At 37.2% G+C, this 21,852-nt stretch overlaps 1 protein-coding gene across 4 annotated transcripts in view; it reads right to left on the bottom strand.

Moving 5' to 3' along the window:
- The window catches only part of FBXO38 (F-box protein 38), a 54,329-nt gene extending 33,304 nt beyond the window's left edge, over positions 1–21,025 (bottom strand). For 2 of the 4 annotated variants that reach the window (XM_063087035.1, XM_063087038.1), the window contains exons 1-7: positions 20,939–21,025; positions 12,297–12,487; positions 8,011–8,144; positions 5,109–5,272; positions 4,707–4,872; positions 1,896–2,033; positions 622–759 (exon numbers count right to left, since the gene is read on the bottom strand). In XM_063087035.1, the coding sequence (XP_062943105.1) occupies positions 622–759; positions 1,896–2,033; positions 4,707–4,872; positions 5,109–5,272; positions 8,011–8,144; positions 12,297–12,424 (868 nt within the window). In that variant the 5' untranslated portion in view covers positions 12,425–12,487; positions 20,939–21,025. Of the gene's footprint in view, positions 1–621; positions 760–1,895; positions 2,034–4,706; positions 4,873–5,108; positions 5,273–8,010; positions 8,145–12,296; positions 12,488–20,938 lie in introns of those variants that run through there. The other 2 variants (XM_063087036.1, XM_063087037.1) reach the window with 2 other exon arrangements.
- Positions 21,026–21,852: the final 827 nt, after the last annotated feature.

Here is a 21,852-nt window from a genome sequence, read left to right as displayed (position 1 = left end):
GTTTTTAACTATTAATTATCTGTCTGGCTAAATCTCTGTATTTTTTGCAATGAGGAGAAGATTAACATAGAGCACATTCTGTTACTTATTATTTATCTACAGTTAAGAGATCTAAAGAATGAACTATTTTTTCTTTTATAAGCCATCATCTGATAGGGATGGATCTAATATTCAAGTGACGAACACAAAAGCATTTTATATGCTATAAAGTATTAAACAAATGTTAGATATTAACATTATTAATGCTTGAGTTCTTTTGAAAGCCTAGGATGTCCAAGTCATAAAATATCTCTTATCACCAATAGACACTAAAAATCCCTGTTAACATTTCTAAGAAAGATTCCAAATATAATAAGAGGTATTATTAATAAGTAATAACAAGCCAGAAAACATGCCTTATCACTTTACTATTTATTTTGAGATGGCTAAACATGTATAAAAAGGAAATGAATACTAACCTATGCTCATGGTTACTTATTCTTCATCAAATATACCAAAAAGAAAGTGCAATTACTAACAAGCTTTTTCTTTTGAAAAGATTCATAAGAGAAGCTAAATAAAAGCTTAACAAATTTTTTAAATTGATTTTAAAAATATTTAGCAACTAAAAAAAATGAATACCTGATCTCCAACTGTCTTCAACTACATGTTGGATAAGACCTCCAAGGAAAGGAACTCGAACCATTTCCAAGTGTTCCAAGTTTCGTGCAGAGGCTAAGCCTGTCACTAAAGGGACATATTTCAAGGAATTTGTGGGTCCTGGAAAACCAAAAAATTTTCAAATAAGCAACTGAAATGAATAATTTTTAAGTTCTATGTTTTAAATAATAGCCAAATTGTTGGCTATCTGCAGTCTATAATTCTTGTTACAAATGAAAGTGTTTGTTAGCCTCTTAACCATATACTTATTCAGCATAAGGATTTTTCAGTAACACTGGAGAGGTATGTAGTGCCTTTTTATAAATTCCCTGAAGTCTCTCAATAGTTTTGAGCTCAAAATAAGTAAGAGGAAAAAGTCAATATGAAAATTTGATCCTTTACTCAAATAAATAGCTCAATCATTTAAACATCTATGTGACTGGTGTTGTATTAGATATTATGGAAGATCAGAAAAGATATCATCCTGTCCATCAAAGAGCCTGCAATTGACACAGAGATAGAGTAAGAATAATTACAAAATAATAAAATGGCAGAATGCATCAAGTACATAAAGATCTGCTGTACTCCATAAAAAAGAAAAAAAAGAAAGAGAAAAGGAAGATAAGTTGGAAAAAGTAGAATTTAAAGAATGAACATAAGTAAAGAAGAGGATGGAAGTATGTATCTCAGGATAAGGAAACAATAATATAGCATAAGGGTAGACACTGAGATAAAAGCCCTTGTTATTATAAACCCCAAAGCAGAGTAGTTCCCACTCGATGTTCTAGGACAACAGGGACACACTGAAGGTTTCTGTTCAGAACAGTAATATCATAAAAAAGGTTTCTGTTCAGAATAGTAATATCATAAAAGCAATGTTTCAGGTAGATTAGGTCAGACAACTGTTTACATGCACGATGATTAGGAGACCAGGGACAAATACAGTAGACTGAAATCTATTAACACAATCTTATGAAAAGTAAAAAGTACCTATAAGAAATATGTAGAGATATTATGACTTTTTCAGTTCTTTTTGCTTTTTTGTTTTTTGCTCTTTTCTTTGCTAAGGTCAAACACAAATCACGTTTCTAATGTCTTTAATACAAAAAGTGCATTTATCTTCACAAGACGAATAAGTTACAAAACATAAACAGTAATAAATAATACAATTTTATTTACAAATCTAGCCACGGAGTTTGCTTTAGGACATTTTTAGAATAGCTTATTTCAATTCCACCGTAATTGTGTGCCATTACCTGCACAGTTCCTCATGACGAAAGTTCTTAGGCTGATGCAAAGAAAATCTTTAAATGGTTGTGGCTTTGTGAGTCTCACCCACTTCATATAAAGGTGCCTTAGCATTGGGATACAAGGAATTTCAGGAACATTCACCCCTAAGACACAAATACAAAAAAAGGAACAAACAAGAAAAGAAAAAGACTCTGTATTCTGTTCATGAGTCTATTTTTCAAATTGACAATTTATCTTTCAAGGAAATTCTTATTAGGACAAATTAAAACAATTAAAATCTATTAAGTTTGGCTTTTTTAAAAACAGGTTTGTAAAGAACAATTTATGCAAACCATAAACAGACTACTTCGTTAATTTTTTTTGAAAAGGCATATGGGAAGATGGCAATTTAAAAAGTATTTCTACATTTTATACACATATGTCTGTCTCATAACCCTACAAATCTTCCAGGAAGCACTTGTCCAGAAGATGTAAAATGAAAATAGGTTACTGTAGGCAAAATTGTTAAGATGGAGAAGGAATAACAAATTTACTATTTGTCTACCAATGCCCACTGCCCCACCAGTTGGAAGACTATTTCTCAACACAAAGTCAGGCTAGCTGGGTTTAAATACTATGATTTCTAGAAGATATCCAGAGAAAGAACTTGAAAAGTTGTTTCCACAAATATATGAATCTTAAGGATTTGTAAGTATGTGGTAGAAGCCAGACAGCATGGCTCTGAAAAAGTGAGAAATCTGACAGTCATTATTATAATATTTCATATTGATAAAAGTATTTTATGCCTTCAATCCACGAGTGGCTTAACGCTAGGAATCATATACAGAGGACCATGTCTAAAGGAAGGGAAGGGAGTGCAGAATGGGGGGAAAACTCAGGAGATGTAGAAGAAGAAAGAAGACAGATAACTTGTAATTCTAAATGGAAGGAATCCATTTCAAAAACTTCCCCAAGAGTCTAAAAACCATACACTAGAGAAACCCAAGGATCCAGTGTAATGGCATTTAACAAACAGTAGTTGGCAAAATCAGTTTAATGTGACTTTTGAACTTCAGACAGTAGAAGCCCTGCTAGCAAGAGTAAACAGAGAAAGCAAAATTGGAATACTTGAATAGTTGGTTCCTTAAAAGCTAAATTCTGAAGAATGCTCCTACTGTAACTTAAAGGATTACTCCATAACCTGGTCCTCTCAAAATAGCAGTTAACTTTAGCTTGAACTATGCACACACCCTATATGGCAACAGATGGGAAGTAAAATTGAGTATGAGACCAAAGGAAGAATAACAGAGAAGTAGGTACAGATTGAGATGTAAGATGCAGAATTCACAAAAGTTAGTTTAGCATCTACTCTGATGATGGCAGTACTCGTACTGATTAGGAAACCCAAGGTAGCAAGGATGGGACAGATCTAGAGAAGATAGCATACCCTATGTCCAATCCACATTTTGCCTCAGACTCACTCTATAAACAAAGGGCACAAATTACCCATCCCCCAACCATGTGCATATTCATTAATTTACTATACACCTTTGTATTACCAACATACCGTGTTAACTATTGAATAAATCACAAGAATTAATGCATTTCAATAAAACTTAAAAAGTACTTGTACTTGAAATGAACTGTGCAAGATATAAAGACATAAAAATTATTTGACCTTAAGGAGATTATATTATAAACTTCAGATGTTACAGAATCTCTCTAACATCTAAAAATCTGATTTTAACTAGAGATCCAAGTTCCTAATCAGAATCCCTCCCTAATCTTATAAACGAAGGGTTGCAAGAGATCTTACTCTTCCTTGGTAATTGTACATATAAGTCTTATTTAAGACTTGCCCCTTATCATCCCTGCTGTCTCCTACACCACCTAACCCAAGTTTCGGGAATTTCCAGTTCTCCAGATCACCCCCCCGTACCAGGCATAATGTTTGAAACATAGCACATACTCAATAAGTATATATTGAATAAAACATTAAATAAGGTCAGACTATATTTACAGGGGTTCTGCAAAATTTCTTTCAGCAGTTTAAGCCAAGGATAAAGATTTGAGAAAATAACTGTCGTTATCATTTACTTAGGTTGAAATTACTGGGATATAATTTCAAATCATAGTTAGATGAAGAATGCATATTGTGACCATTGCAAGTAAGGTGCTTTTGGAAAAAGACTACCCCACCCCATATTTCAGGTTAAAAGATAAAAGGCAGAGTTTTCTTTTGGCTCTGGGTTGAAGAACATGGGAATATTTTGCTTGGCAAAGATACAGGTAAACTAAGAACTCTCTAGAATTTTGATTTGAGATGTTCTAGAGCTGAGCTACATAATAAAGCAGCCACTAGCTACATGTGGCTATTTAAGTTTAAATAAATTAAAATAGAATAAAAACTCAGCTCCTAAGTTTCACTCACCACAATGTACACCACATGAGATAGTATAAACATAGGACGTTTTCATCATCTCAAAAAGTTATATTGGAAAGCTCTCCTCTAGAGGGTAGAACTAGGATTGAAAGGTGGATATAAAGTCTTTAAAGAATAAGGGTGGCAGTCTGTCTCAATAAAGAAAAAAAAAGCTTTCAAAACTATTCAAACTGTCTTCAAACAGGGAACAGATTAGATTGCCTGTGAAGCAATATTTCTCTCCTGAGGGGTCTTTAACGGGAAATCTGAATTTTTATACAAACTTTACAAACATTTCTTTTGCCATCATCAATCAGCAAAGTCATCTCTAAAATTCTCATTATTCCCTTTCAGTGAATATTCGGTTACATGGCATTTCAAGGAGTTACAAGTGACCCAGAAAAGATGTACTCACCAACTAAATGTAAAGTTTGAATTTTGGCTCCTATAGGAATTTTCAGTTTATTTTCAGGAGGAATTGGAAATGCTCCATTTCGATTACGAAATTTCCCCAAAATATGAACATGCGGCATATATGTCCAAATGGATTCTACCAACTCCAAATGAGAAGTTTCCACACCCTAGAAAATCACGTCAAAGAAAGCATAAAAAAGGCTTTTAATTTAGCATCCAAAGCTTCTATTTCTGTACTGTAAGAAGCACCGTAAGATGCTAAGTATGCAATGGAACTTAAAAAAAAAAGTTTGTTTAGGATGAAATTTGTATGTTCTACCATCCTTTTACATGTTCTATCATTCTTCGGGCCTATTATTTCATCAAACAGGTGATGTCAAAATGTTCAGCCAGGTACACTCACCACTAAGTTTGGGCATGCTTGCAAAGCTTCTAGTACTCCTGGAATGCTAAAAGCCTCATGGCCCCTTACTCTTCGCCTCTCAAGGTATCGAGGATGAAGGCCATATAGCTGCTCAACGTCCGGCATCTTCTTCAATAGTGTTAGAAAACTGGAATCTGTGAAGCCTGAGAAGTCAGATGTATTTAGAGCCAGATTCATCTTTCTGCTCATTAAAATTTACTAGGCACTTGTAATTTTTATAAAAAGTTATCAAAAACCTTTTTTGTTGTTTCTTCTAAGGCACAGAAAGTTTCAACTAATAACACACTTTGAACCCACATGACTTGAACCTATTTGACTGGTAAATGGATAGGAACCACCCACCTAATCACCACCACCCTCCTCATCCCTCTGGTCTATAAAACCTTCAGGGCCCTGCAGAATATACAACTAAAAATATAAATAAGATATGATCCTCATCTTCAAGAAGCTCACAGTTCCAACCTAATTCATATCTCGAACTAGGTTCTCTTATTCCATCCATGCCCTAATAATTATTCTAATAATTACTTTGTCCTATGTTCAACTATTGCTCTCCTGACATTTCAGACAATTCATTCTTTTGAAAAAGACAGATGCAAGTTGGCTAACAGAACAAGAGTGATCCAAACTGAAATCTGAGTTGACAGGAAGCTATCTGCCTGGGGGGGCTAGCTGTGCTCTATGGTAGCAATCAACAAGACAGGAACAGAGAGAGGCAGGTTACTTCCGCAGCATGAGTTGTTGGTTAAATAAGTAGGAAGACAAGTCTCATACAAATGATATTTTATCTATTACTAAGGCTTTTGGTTTTTAATGGAAGCTGTCAGAAAGTCAACTATCGCTCACTAATCACAAAAACATTAATTCTCAAGAATAAAAATGAAGCCCCAAATGACTCAGTTTTATGTACTAAAGTCTACAAAAGTTGTTATTTGTACAGGGCTAATCCAGATATGTTAACTTAAGAATCACAAAAGTGAAGAATAAGAAGGGACCTTAGAGATTACTTGATCTCTGTAATTACAAGAGTTTTTATTATGTACTCTCTCGTATAGTAACCTTTACTGAGCCATTTAACATGCTAACCATTTTACATGTTTTCTCATTTATTCTCACATCCAATCTTTTTTTTTTTTTTTTTTTTTTTTACAATTTACACATGTAAAAAAATAAATTTGAAAGAGTTTAAGAGCTACCAAGTGGCAGTGCTGGAATTTGAAACCAAGTCTGACCACTGCTAACATCTAACCTCTTTTGTTGTACGTTACATGTTGCTTCTCTGACCATAAAATGGGGAAAGTTATACCTTCTTTACAGAGATGGTGTGAGAATCCAAAGAATCACATATGTAAACCATAAAGTACTATTATATAAAAAATCAGTGTTTAAATTCCAGAGAATAGGCTAGGGCGGCATGAGTGTGCAGGATTTGTGTGAACTCATCCTAGGCGAGTGACTGTTTGCTTTGACTTTCTTTTATATTCTTTGCAGAGATGGGAAGACTTGGACTCACAGGTATTTATCATAGCCTGACAGTCAGCAAAGTGTAGACAAATTCTCTAATTTGATAAGGGGCAGAGATGTTAAGGCTAAGCTTGCATCACATGGGAGCTCTGCTATCCTGCCTCTTTGTATAGTACATTAATCCCATCTATAGAATTCCTGCTGGCCTAACCTCTGCTAAAGCAAATCTAATATAAGAAATAAGACAATCATTTTCACACTGACCTAATGTTTTTCTTTCCTGCTATAAATGATCATTCTCTAGTATAAGATGAATCTTTTTCCTTTAGGATGGCCTTTTTAAGTATTTGAAGACAACTGTGGTTTGCTCCCACTAAGCTATGTTCTAGCTCCAGGTCTTTGCAATGTTATTCACAAGTATACATTAATAACTAGTCTGACCAACTAATAAGAGTCTTCGGTTGACTAATGACCCTCCTGAAAGGATTACAGCACCACAAATTGCACGATATTCCAGAAGTAGTCTGTTCTGTCCTACTGAACAGAAAAGGACAATTACCTCTGCAGCCTTTCACTTATGTGGCTTTTTTTTTTTTTGGGGGGTCCCTCTCAGCCTCATCACATTTTCAAAATCTCATGATCTGGACATCATAGAAAAAGGATGATTTAAAAAGACAGATTCAAAATTGCTAAACAACAGTAACTAAAGGGCATTAATTAATGATTGCTGATAATTGAAAAGAAGTCTCTTGATTGGCCTTTCATTTTAATTTGTTCCTTTCAGTTGTGCTTTGTTCAGCTAAAGCAATCAATTTTCTTTTCTGATGATCTCTTCAACTGAGGTCAGTTTGTTGTGGTTAGGCTGTTAACTCTGAGTTCTTCATCTGCAAGGTCAGTACCTTATTTGAAAATCTTCAAGGCCTTTTAAAAGTGCTAAAGGAATGGAACTTCCAGAAGTGCAATTTCTGTGGCTGATAAGAACAGTTTTACAAAAATAGATAAATATTTATTTAACTAGAGGGTGCAGTTAAGGTGTAGAGGAAAACTATAATGGAGAATTTTACCATTCACCAGAAAACCTGCATCATAGAACAGAGGATACACTGTCTAATGTGACACAAATATATTTAGTTAATCAAAGGCTCAGAAAGTGTTCTCCAATCACGTATGTGTGGAACAGGCTGATGTAATTCCTTATGGAGTAGGAAATAAAAACAACAGACTACTAAAACAGTAAAGCCTCATGCAAAATGCATTTTGCCAACCTAAAACCAACATACATAATTTGGATAACACCCTGCCTCCCACATACAAGGTGACTTAGGTTGCCTTTCTCAAGGCAAGTAACATTTTATGGGACCATTATTATTACTTCCCAGTAGAGCTCTACAATACCTTAGAGGCTAAATCCACTTACCACTTGGCATGTATTCCCACCACCGCCCTGCACAGAGATCCACAACCCTCACAACTCTCAGATATAGGGTCACTGCTTCCTTTAGCTTCCGGGAAAGACATTCCATACACATGATATCCTGCAGAGGGAGGTACCTTTGTGAGAGAAAGAAACTCATATTTATCAAGTGGGTAAGTACTTCCTCTCACCAATAAGTTATTTTTGTCCTTCCTCTGTTCTCCTGCCCCTCAAATGAAATAAGATCTTAGGAACATCCACAGGGCTTTAAGGCTAACGTGCACAATGTCATACAGCTTTTTACTAAAAACAGATAAGCCATCAAATACTCAAGTATCCAAATTAAGTATTGAGCTCCCTCCATAGGGTATCTGATAAAACCTGCCTTTCTTCCTTTAAGCTTTCATGAACAAAGAAAATCTATCAACAAATAAGAAAAAAAAAAAAAAGGAAGAAAGAAAAAGAAAAAATCTCAATGCATTTCAAGGAATGACAAGGGAACAAAAGAACAGGGAGAACTAATCACTTTCAACATGAAAATATTATTTCACATCTATTACAGAATCTATTTCCTGTAGTGACTCTCTGCTCCCTCTCAACCCTACTTCCCAACCCTCACAACTCTATTTTCTCCATCAACAAATACATATACGAACTTGATAGTATACAATTATTTTCCTGGATCTTTTACCTTTAAGATCACACTCTGATAAAAATATTACATAACTATGGACTGAGAACACCTCATATGAATTACAACTTCCTCTTTTCCAATCTTCTTTTATCTCTTCCTTCCCGAAACTTTTCTATTAACGTCTTCTTTTGTTCTGTTTTCAATAACACCAATAAATATTTTGAAAGATCAGAAAATCTCATCACTTTCTCTTACACCCCCTCCACACACATCTATGTTAATTTAAAAAAAAAAGTGAAAGCTACCCTTTATTGGGCCTGTATTGTGTCACAAATACTGTACTGTACTCACTGTTTCATTGTTTGCTCCACAGCCCTCTCCTAGTTTTTTTCCCTCTCTTATCTTCTGTGTACCCTAGCCCCTGACTAACAGCTGACTTTGGCTAATGGGAGACAGCAGCTGGAAGGCTAGAGGTGGCAATGCTGCCTTTCTGCTGCTGCTAGTCTCCTAGATGAATTCCTCCACATCCCTGCTGGACCCCTTAACCCTATCTACACCTCTATAAATATTCCCTTCATTAAATGATCTTCAAATCCCAGCTGGGTGTATCTTGTTATCTGCTGGAACCCTCATTGATTTAGTAGATGCTATTATGACCCCATTTTACAAGTGGTGAAATTAACTCAGAAAAGTTAGACCTGCAATAAGTCATACAGCTAGGAAGAGGGAGGAAGGGCAGAAATGTCAACACAATTTGGTCCGACACCAATTCTTAAAAATTATGCTAATTCTAAAAGAAAAGTCCAGATACACCTGCTGAATATTTCTGTGCTCCTTTTTTTTCTACCTCTGGCCCCTGTTCCTTCCCCTTTAAAACTATTTAAATAAAGAGAATCAAATCAAATCAAATGTTCTACAAAAAAGCATTACTGCTACTGATAATTTACAGTCTTTATAACTCAGATTTAAGTAGAATAATTTTCAGAAACTACATGAGTACACATTTTTTATTTTATTTATTTATTTATTTATTTATTTTTTTTATTTTTTATTTTTTATTTTTATTATTTTTTTTTAAAGATGACCGGTAAGGGGATCTTAACCCTTGACTTGGTGTTGTCAGCACCACGCTCACCCAGTGAGTGAACCGGCCATCCGTATATGGGATCCGAACCCGGGGCCTTGGTGTTATTAGCACCGCACTCTCCCGAGTGAGCCACGGGCCGGCCCAGAGTACACATTTTTTAAATAATGAAAAATAATGAATTTGTTTTCTAAATCAAGTTTGCCACTAAAATAGTTTTTTTTACAAATTGTTGATTGTTATCCAAAGTATTTGCCTGGGTTAATATTATACTCTCTTCAAATACAAACAGATCGGTAATCACACAGTCAATTTTCTTTTACATCATACTTTTCTTAAGAAGAAATATATTTTTTCTTCACAGATATATAGTCAAAGAGCTGGAGTTCAAAAGGCAAATACATTTAACGTTTTAGAAAAGATAGTACAATAGGGGTAGGGCAAAGACTAGGTTTCTTTTAAGGGAGGTCATAGTTTTTCTTGTTTAATGAAAACATGCTAAATAGTTATTACATCACTACATCATAAGTCTTCAGATTAAAAACTTTAGAAGCCTAAAAATAAAACAAAACTTTATCTGTTTGTTTTTAGAATAAACATATACCATGTTCAAGAACTCAGCTTAGAGTTCCTACATTCTGCCAATTGCTATGTTTTCTTCATTGTAACCAGGATAAAATCTTTCTACTTGATTTCACCCCTTCTGTTCGAATATTTTATTTGAACTGCAAAATATTACCCACATGTTTTAGAATTAGCATAATTTTTAAGAATTAGCCCCAGTCCAAACTGTGTTAGCATTATCCAACCAACATCTAACACTCATCCCTAGAAACAATTTTACCTATGCTTTCTACCAGAATTTTAATGGCTTTATTATTTAATTCATTGATCCATTTAGAATTTGGTTGTGAGATATAAGAAATAAGAACATGTTTTTATTTTTCTCCAAATGGTTGTCACATCATCACTGAATAATCCACCCAGGTTTTCCTCATTGATGTGAATATACTAGTTCCCCCTTTCCATAGTTTTGCTTTCCATGGTTTCGGTTACCCACAGTCAACCTCAGTCTGAAAATATTAAACAGAAAATTCCAGAAATAAACAATTCATAAGTTTTAAATTGTACCCTTCTGAGTTGCATGATGAAATTTCTTGCCATCCTTCTCTGTCCCACCCCAGAGGTGAATCATTCCTTTGTCCAGCTTATCCACTCTGGGTATGCTACACCGCCCCTGCCCTGACCACCATTAGTCACTTAGTAGCCTTCTAGGTTATCAGATGGATAAATCATGAGAAGGGTGAGTACAGCATAACATGATATTGAAAAGACCACATTCACTTACTTCTATTATAGTATATTGTTATAATTGTTCTATTTTATTATTAATTATGATTGTTACTTTCTTACTGTGTTTATTTTATAAATTAAACTTTATCATAGGTTTGCACATATGGGAAAAAACATTGTATACATAGGGTACAGTACGGTCTGCAATTTTAGGCATATGTTCAGGAAGTTCCTTGGATAAGGGAAAACTATACCAACTTTATCATAAACTAGATTCCCACATGTACGAGGGGTCTTCAAAAAGTTCATGCAAAGGTTCATGTTACCTTTCAATTCCACTTTCTTCCAAGAACTTTTTGAAGTGCCCTCATATTTTAATCTACTTATGTAGCCTACATTTTTCAGTTTTACTCAACTGTTTGGCTACCCACTCCAATACCAAACCTTTATTGTATTTTAGAATGTATTTGAACAGCTGGGAAGGCTAGTCTCTTCTGCTGAAAAATTTTGGGTATTCTGACTTTTTTTCCACCAGATGTACTTTAATATCATTTTATGTTAAAAAATATTCCATCATTTTAACTGGGCCTTTCTTCTTTTCCCAAACAGAACTGAACTAACAAAACTGTCACAGAAAAACAAACTGCAGAAGATAAAGACTAATACAAATTTATATTAGAAAAGAAAAATAAAGAGTCCATGTTTCCTAAAATAAATATCACTATTTTAAAATTTCATAATTTACAAATATTCAATACTTTGTAAAAATTCAAAACATTTCTAAGAACTTCATATAATAATGATGGGTATTTCACAAAACTTGTGTTTCAATCATTTATGTATATGTGCATACTGAGCAAAATGTATTTGTCACTGGGGTTGTAGTAAAAAAAAAAAAAAAAGCCAGAACACTGCCTTTTGTTGTACACACATGGTACTGTCATAATGCAATAACAAAAATCAACAAATCTATCAGTCAATGAAAATTCCAAGAAGGTTAGAAATGTAAACAGTCTAGAGAAGGGCTGTTCAACAGAACTTTCTATGACAATACAAATTTTTTCTATCTGCATTCTGTGCTGTACTATACAGTAGCCACTAGCCACATATGGCTGCTAAGCACTTGAAATGTAGCTAGTGCAACTGAGGAACTAGATTTTTAATTTAAATTTAAATGCCACACTTAGCTAGTGGCTATCATATTAGACAGCACAGCTCTAGGGTTTGCTCTTACTTATACATTCCAAGTAGGTGAAAGTCAACCAAGCAAAATCTTACCTAAAAATATGGCAAAGAACTTCATGTGAAAGCTGATTCATATAGTCCTTTGTTTCATCTGATATTGTTTCCTCGGGGATCTCATTATTCACGAGACACGTTTTAACACTTTTCCTTCGTGGCCCCATTGCTGTGTTGTCTCCAGTATCAAAGAGCAAATCTCCACTCTTGTTTATCTGAGTTCAAAGAACCTGAAAAACAAACATAGCATAAAGTAAACTAAAGAAGCACACCACACCCAAACACAAATTATCCATGTTAAAACCTAGGTAAAATAACGTTTATTTTAAAGTATAAACAGGTAAAGGTAGTGCTATTACAGTGATATATACCACATTCAAATTAATAAAAATATAATTTTTTTCTGTGCAAAAGACGTAGTACATCTTTTTCTGAAGAGCAGCTGAGAATATAAACATGCATTATTTATAACAATCAAAAATACAAGAATCAGGAGTCCTGTGTTTTAATTTGTCAACTTACTTCCTAGCTAATTCACTTAATTTCTCCAAGCATCAATTTCTTCATATGTAAAGTAAGATCATTAAACTGGGTAATCAAAACCCCTTCCAGCTCTAGGGGCTTGTGATTCTAGGACTGCCCCTAATACAGCAGAAGGCAGAGGGGACTCTTGGGGTCTAGTCCTGGATCTGCCACAAACTACTTCCATAAACTTGAATCAACCTCTTTAATTCCTCATTCTTCTACCTAAAAAGTGAGGGGCTTACACCAGTAGGTCATAGACCTCTTTGTGAATTTGATAAAAATTAGAAACCTTCTCCTCAAAATATAAACACAATATTGTACATAATTTCAGAGGAAGAATGAAGCCACCCTTCTCCCTCTCTTGCGAGTATTAAGAAATTCACTTTTGAATCACATTACATTTTGCTTTTAAAATAAGCTTTAGTGAGCGAGGAAAAGAGGAACAGGGGAGGGAGGAATGGAGGGGGAAGAAGAGAGAAAGTGCAGTGAGCACCCATTTTGTTTTGTTTTGTTTTGTTTTGTTGATCAACACTTATTAGAGTAACACTTTGATTTTCAAACTGTCTGGCAATAAATATTTTAATAATGGTGGTACAGATATAGAACTGTTTTAGAGGAAATGTTGATCTCCTTAGTATTAATCACATTGTAGATGGAGGAAATGGCATAGCTTGACACCTGAAAGTAGACTCATCCATGTATTCATTAATTCAGACATACCTTCACACATTTATTTTGAATGCCTGTTGTATGTCTAGCATTGTGAACAAAGGACCCTAGAGGCAAGTGAAAATACATAATCAAATAACCATGGAAATAAGCTTGGAATTACAAATGGAGGAGATAACTGCTATAAAGAAAGTAAACACAATTCAAAAAGCACCATGTAACAAGGGAGCCTGTGTACTGATGGTTTTCCTAGGAAAGGACAATAAAGCTGACATCTGAAGGAAGAGCAGAGTTAACAGGGCAAAGAGGGAGTAGGGAAGGAAGGCAGACATTCCTGGAGGTGCAAACAGCAATGTGGTAGATTCTGGGAAGGAGTCTGGCTCTTTTAAGGAACTGAAATAAAAACAAAGGTGTTGGAGTACAGAGAGTGACAAGAAAAAAAGGCAGTAAAATGAAGCTGAATTGCTAGCAGGGCTGTTAATCCTGAACGAGATGGGAAACCACTAAAGGGTTTTAAAAGTGAGAGGAGTGAACTACACTCCAAAAGCTCAGGCATCTCAGAATGGGAGAAGGGCACCAGGTGGGCAGGGGTTGCTGAAGCATGAGGAGTTCCTGGCGTTCCTTTGCTTCAGCAGTAAATGGGAGCAAACTGCTAGGCTAAGTGAATCCTCATATTTCTTGTGCCCGTGTGTGTGAGCATATGTGTGTTCTGGTCTCTTCTTCCCTCACTCAAAGATTATATGCTGTTACTTCTTCCAGTTGTCAGCATGTTTGCCTCTCCTTGCACTCCACCCATACCCCAAACACATACACACACACACACACACACACACTCTCTCTCTCTCTCTCCTTGCACTCCACCCATACCCCAAACACACACACACACACACACACACACACACACACTCTCTCTCTCTCTCTCTCTCCCCCCCCCCCCCCCAGTTTGTTGCTTCTAACCAGCTATGGCCTAGGAAACCAGAGAAGTAAGTTTTCAAAAATATGGGTAGATTAGTAACAGTAGGCACCTAGTAGTATTGACCTAAAAAATTCTGGAAACAGTAGGTACTGAACTACAGTACACTGAATTTGTGGCATTTGTTTTAGCTTCTCAGATGCTTACTTATATACTGTCCATCACATTTTGGCTAACGGACATCTGAAGAAATAAAGTTTATACTAAGAATTGCCCACAAAAAAAGTTATAGATATATCTACCTGCTTCTGATTATATCATCTTTATCTATTTACTGCCCTCCCCGCTCCAAATGGATCTTTCCATCTTAAGACAGCTCCTGAAACTGCTCTAAGGTTATTTTGAACCTCTAGTCATCAAATCCAATTGTCCCTTTCTAATGCTCCCCATCTGATCCATTTGTAGGACAGGACACTGCTGACCACTCTTTCACTGAAATCGTCTCATCCTTTGGCTCCTAAAGTGATATTCTCTTGGCCCTCTTCATTCCTCTATGACCACTCCTAAGTCTCCTTTGCCAATTCATCCTCAAACCCTCCTCTCCCTGGGCAATTGCACCCATTCACAAAGCTACAGCTACTACAAACAGTCATACACTAATAAAAAGACTTCCAACTCTTCCTCCTACCGCTCACCTTTATTTCCTCTGCCTATCAGAAAACTTCACCTCAATATCTTGAATATCCTTCAAAAATATTATGTTCAAACTGAACTCTCTCTACAATCACAAGCCCCCCCCCCCGAAAACACAGAAACATACATACGTTTTCCTTATTGTGGTTTACTAAATCCCTAAACTAGAAACCTTGAGATCATCTTAAATATATCCTGATTTCTCGCTTTCCACAGCCACTGGATTGGTTATTTTTCTTATCAATTTTACTACAATACTGTTCTTGTATCCATTCCCACTGGCTTTCAGGACTCTATCAACCCTCATCTGGGCTACTGCAATGGCTTCCTAAATGATGCCCACCACTCTATCCCCAGGGTCTGGAACAAAGCCTAGCACACAGTAGGCTCACAGTAATTTACCAAATAAATGCTTACTTACCATACTGCCCAATGCATCCAGAGTTATCTTTTTAAAAACATTCCTGTGATTTCACATTAAGTGAAAAAAGCAAGACGTAGAGTATGTCTAAAGTAGAATCCCATTTGGATAAAAGAAAAAGGAAAAATATGCTTGTCTTTGCATATGACATTTTTGAAAGGATCTAGGACAAAATATTAACAGGGTTACCACTGGGGAGTGAGAACAGAGGTTTAGGAAAGAGGAAAAGAAATTTTTATTTCAGAATACTTCGTATTCTGCTCCATTGTTTGGAATTTTTATATTGGCCATATATATTGTATTTCTTAAAAAACGAACAAAACAAAACGAAACAAATCAGCCTACAAGGAATCATGGTTCCTAAAAGATAAAATCTTTCCAATCTGGTCTCAAGCTCATCTTTTAATCCTTTCCAAACTCATCTTTTAATCCCTACCACTCGCTCATTGGTACACTCACACCAGTGGGGGATCTTCTCAGTTCCCCCAAACAAACATTGCTCTTTCATTCCTAATATGCTATTAACTCTGACTGGAATGTGCTTCTCTTTTCTTTTTTTGCCTAGAAAACTACTAATGTGCCTTCAAAAATCTAGCTTTAATGTTAAATGCTCTGTGAAACTTCTCCTATTCACACCTTCATTTGAGTTCCCTATGGGACTTGAACTATGCTTCTATAACAATTTGTGTTGTGTGCTACTGGTCATATTTCTGCCAGGAAAAGGATCTCAATCCTGCTTCTAGGTGAAAACAAGTCCTTTCTCATAATAAGTCCTCAAATGTCTGATGTATGACTACCTACCAGTCTTTCCATTATTCCACATGCATCCAGCAGCTTCAAGGCTGCTGCTAAGAACCATTTCATGCTCCTACGAGCACTGTTTGCTACCACAGCACTCCATGACCTCAGTAACCATCCTATAAACCAGGCATTCAGATTTTACTCCAATAAGGACACACCTAACAGCTACCCTGTAGCATGCAAAAGCCTCAACAAAACTATCAACCAGCATAGACTGATCGACCCATCGATTAACCAGATGTTGAGACCAATCCTCCAGATATCATGTTTTAGTACATGCCCTAGCTTTAAGAATCCTGACAACCCTTCACAAAGCCCATACTCTTGATTCTTCATCCCATAAGTAAAAAAGCTTTCTTAGCCCATCTTCTTTCTTTTTCTTCACCAAGTCCATACCACTTAATAACTTAACACCTCCCTCTTATAATTCCACCTTTCATTGTTCATTATTTTGCAATGCTGTGGTTTTGGGTGAATCAGATTTAGAAGCCCCAGTGTATAAACTACATTTAAATTTGTAAACTACACAGACTGCACTTCAGATATCATTGCATTTACAAAATTTCACTTGTTGAGAACTCAAAAATATTTACTCACAGAAATGATGTTATACAACATTATATAGAGGTTAGGTCTCTGGCAAGCCCACAAAAACTTATTTCACCTACAGTGTGCATTAACACTAACACCAAAAAGCCTAAATTAGCAGAACTAACAAAATTTTAGATTTATATTCCTCTTATCCTACCTAGAATTGAAGACTTGGTCTTGTGGCTACCTACTTGACAGGTGAATTAGTGACTCTCCTGCTCTAAGTCTTTGGTGGGGAAAGGACTTGTGAAGATGAAAACTGAGGTAAAGGATAAAATCTCTATCCTACATCTAGGGGGCTGACAAGTCAGGACATACAGCCATGGGAAATCCACCAGTCCTCTCCAATCCAAGTAGGTCTCTACGGAAATAAAAAGGCTCTGGAGATAAAAAGTTTCCTCATTAAAAGACTCATTTATTTTCCCTTACCTCTACTCAATCTCAATAAAGAATAACAAAGTTGCTTCAATTTCATTTAAGAGAAATATTCAGCTAGGGCTATGCTGAGCATTTCACCCCAGGCACTGAGGAAGAGGGGCATGGTTTCCCTGTGTGAGAAGAAGATACCATGCAATTCACACAGTCCCAAGTGGTGGTGGGGTCTCTCTTACATTCACATCTTCTCTCTTAAATATTTTTATTTTAGTTGGAAGAGGGATAAAAGTGAGAATAGGAGAAAATTGCCTCCTTTGTCTTCCTTTCTTCATAGCCCTATATCCAAAATATCACCATTTGCCACTAAACACTCTGCCTTCACTTGAGAAACTCAACAAAGTAGGGGAAGTCCAAAGCAGTAGCAGGTTAAAAGAAAAAAGATGATAAAAGGAGGGAAATTGCAGTTATTACCAGTAGAGAAAGAAGATGAGTTGGAGAGGGTCTAGCAGAAGGGTCATGGAAAGTGAGGGACAGGTGAGTGTAAATAATAGGTGAGTACAAATATGTGAAGACTATATAGCAGCATCAAGAGTTATTTCTAGGATCAGCAAGCTCTGGAGGCCCAGACTCTGAACTTCAAAAAAATGTCATTCTGACAGAATTATAGAATCCCAGAATGTTAAAAGCTGAAGTGGCCCTCAGGGACTACCTAGGTACACAGTTGTCAAATTTTTGTGGATCACAAATCCATCTGAGAATATAATAAAAGTGGCACATCCTCCCCCCAGACTCATGAAAGCAGAAATACATATACGAGTACAATTTCAGTGGGTTCACAGACACATCAAAGCTCATCCAGAGATCCCTATCTAAGACTAGCTCCCTAAATTTTTAGAGGGACAAATAAAACCGGAGAGAATGTCAATAAGCCACTTGCCCAAGGTCACACAGTAAGTGTCAGAGCTCAGAATAGGACTCATACTTCCCAACATATACTACACACCCTACTGTCAAGTCAGGCCTCTGTCACTGCAGCTGTCTCCTGCATTCAGAGCTATGCCCCAATGCTTGGCGATGGGCTTCTGGATGTTGACAGAAATGCCTCTGACCACACCTCCTTCACAAATTAGGGTTTATGGTCCATTTAATTAGGCTCCCACACCATAGCCTATAGCCACCCTGCATATCCTACAGTCATTCTGTGGCAGCCTGTTTAGCAGACTTTAACCACAGGAAGCATCATTTTTGTCCTGGAGTCCCAGGCATATTTTTAAGCCTGAGTTGTTGGTGAGTATTCCTGAAACCAGTGTCTTCAAAAACACAATTTCTAAGAAGTGTTCTTCTCCTTTCATTCTACCAGTTCAAATCTCCTTCCCATCCCAAACAAAACTATAATACCCCTACTAATTAATTTAGATTGCTCCCCAAATTACCCCTATCTTTTAACCCTTAATGATCAAAACTATCCCCACCTTTTGTAGGGAGGGCCAATATTTCCCTGTTTGCAAAATCAAGTTCTTTTAATCCTCTATTTCCATCACAAAGGTTTTAACACTTATGGTTCAGAATTCTGACAATTGCTTACACCTATAAAAATCTTTACTCCTTTACTCCTTAAATTTGTCACAACCAAAAATCTTAGTATACCTGTTCTATCTTGTCAACATCCTCCTCCATTCCTGACTTATTCTACTAATTACTCCTTTCCAAAGATCACACCAGGCCCTCCTGCACACACGTTTGTTTCTTATTAGCACACTTCACAGGGCAGAGATAAACCCTGTGCAACTGACCAGAAACTTAGGGACCTCTTCTTGTAAAAAATTTTCACAATTTGGAGTCAATTTTCTCACTCTGTGTCTAATTAACGACAATTCTCTGGGGAAATTCCTTCTTTTTTTTGATTACTAGTATCTAATCACTCATCCTTCCCCTCACTCAACGATTTACTGTCTTCTATAAGTATTACATGGCAACAAAGTCTCCCTATAAAGCTTATAGTCTCAGAGTGGAGACAGATTCCATCACCAGTTTCTTACAACTTTGGTCATTTCAATTCACAACTCAAATTATTTTTCCCTACCCTTATCAAAAATACCCCTCTCCTACCTAAAACTTCCCAATGTCCTCAATGATCCCATAAGGTCAAGAGCTTCCCTGCCCTTCAAGTTTCTTTAGTTCCTATTGGCTTCAGCTTACTCACATCAAGGTAATCTTGCACATCACTTAATTTGACCCCATTCCTCACGTCAAAGAACATCTTATACATCTACTGCTTCAGACAGCCTCTCTCACCTAAAGAAATGCCACACCACATCCACCAAGCTGCTCAGATAAAAAAAAAAAAAAAAAAAAAAAAAAAAACCAGAATTACGGTGCTGAAAAGGGCCTAGAAATCATCCAGTTCAACCATTCATTTAACAGATAAGGAAAGTGAGGCTCAAGAGGTGAGCTGACCTGCCCAAAGTCACAGAGGCAGAATGTGAGAAAAGCAGGAATCCAGTTCTTCAACTCCAGCACAGGTCCAGTTTTATTTCAGAATACCACATTATCTTAGTGAAATCTAGTTTTTTGTTTTTCTCCTACACTACGTATCAGTATGTTTTTGACTAAAGTGTGTACCTCAAGGCACACAATCATTTAAACAAACCTGCACACAGAAATCTATATTCTTCACCCAAAGAGGACATTAGAATTGCAACATTACAAATTTTAAAGACAGGGAAGGAGGCTTACAGATCACCTAAACCAGTAATTCTCAAAATGAAAGTTAAAAATTACAAGGACTTTTTTTTTTCAATCTATTACTACACAATATGTACCCTTCGTATACCACCTTCTCTCTCCCCCCCAAATCAAGCCATTATGTTGTCCCTCAGTTGTTCTGGGGGGATGAAAAGGAGATTAAGAATCACTGACCTAACCCAACAACTTCCTCTGTCAGATGAGAAATCTCAAATCCAGTGAGAAGAAGGAATCTGCCTAAAGTGAACCATTAAGTTAATAGCGTTACGACAAAAACCAAGGTCTTTTTCCTTTTGGAGTGATTTACACTGCTGGTTTAGGTTTATAAAACAAAGTTTTCTGGACAGAGCTTCCCACTGCACAGGAAATTTCCTAAGTGCCCAGCTGCCCTTGGCTAGCTTGGTGTCTGGAAAGAAACAAGGTAGACACCTCTTATCAGTAAATTCCTGGCTACACAGGGGAAGACTCCAACTCAGGGATCCTGATCCCCAGGCGTGGCATCAAAGATGTACCAGTACCGATAGCATCCTGCTCAGGGACAGCCACTTAGTACGATGACGACAAGGCCTTCCTCAATATACTGGTGTAAACAACGACTTAACATTAAAATCGTGGAATTCAGACGCTCGGAGTGGGAAGAGGTCCCAGAAGTTGTCCAGGCCAAACCCCCATTTCGTTGAGGGAATTGAAGCTCAGAGGGCTGTATGCTGGTATCTTGGGCCAGGTTTAGACTAGGTAGCAAACCCCACAAGCAAAGCCTAGAAGGCCAGGAACAACAAATTCGACCCCTGGTCTCCCAGGAGCTCTAGGCCCAAAGTGGGAACACACCAAAAGCCCAGGCGGTCTGGAGTACCGGGGTTCCCAACCGGCAGCCTCCGCCCCGCCGCACGCACTCCAAGCTTTGCTGCCCGCCTCCCGGTACCCGGGGCCATTCGGCCACCGCCTCACCTACGCCAGCCCTCCGTCTGTTATTGTGGTTGAGAGGGAGTGAAAAACGCGACAGCCATTTCCCGCGGCCCCCACCGCCGAGGCACTTCCGCTTCCGCCGCCGCTCGGGCATTTCCGGAATGTTGTTATCCGCGGCTGGACCCGCACCCGGTGGCCATATTGGGTGTGGATGGTGGCCGCGAGACGTAGCAGCCATGTTAAGCGTGGCAGTTTGGAGGCGCCAGGACGGACGGAAGCGCCTAGTGTCCCGTGCGCCGGGTCTTCGGCTCGGCTGATGCTCTGTAGTCTTGGGTGAGCCTTCAAACCTTGCCTTTATCGTTTGCTTACAAAATGGATAGGTTCCAATAGAGACTTTTCCGGAAGTCATTCAACTGAAAAGATAAACTTTATTTTGAGGGGGGGAGGTGGGGGGGCGCCTTTGAATTGAAGATGTTAACGTTAAATCGTTACTTCTGTGATTTGGAGGCATTGCCTCTGCACATAATTAATAGTATTTTACAGTCAAAGGGTTTTCACGTCAGTGTCTCATTAAAAACTGTAAGCATACGAGCAGGGATCACCTTAATCATTTTTTTCTTCAATAGTTAAAGAATTGTCTTCGGAGAGGATAATTGACTTGCACAATGTCACACAGCTGGACTGAAATACAGATTTTTGTCTTCCAAATCTCTTCTTGCCCTTACATACATGCAACTACTATGAGCTAAAACACCTAGATTTAAATAGATAGAAATACCCCTTAGACAAGTTAGTAAACATTGAAGCCATGAAAGGCAGAATTTGAGACATGGAGGTGATTGGACTATGTTGCTTATTCTATGTTCTTATTCTTTTCTTGATTGATAACAAAACTACTGGTTTTCTTCTGTGCCCCTACTATGGTTTGGCACCCTAGGTTTCAGCTTATCTTAGGT

Source organism: Cynocephalus volans, chromosome 2 (assembly GCF_027409185.1).
Source record: "Cynocephalus volans isolate mCynVol1 chromosome 2, mCynVol1.pri, whole genome shotgun sequence".
Classification (NCBI taxonomy): domain Eukaryota; kingdom Metazoa; phylum Chordata; class Mammalia; order Dermoptera; family Cynocephalidae; genus Cynocephalus; species Cynocephalus volans.
Note: the sequence above shows the minus strand (reverse complement) of the source record. Positions and strands in the feature narration are given on the sequence as shown.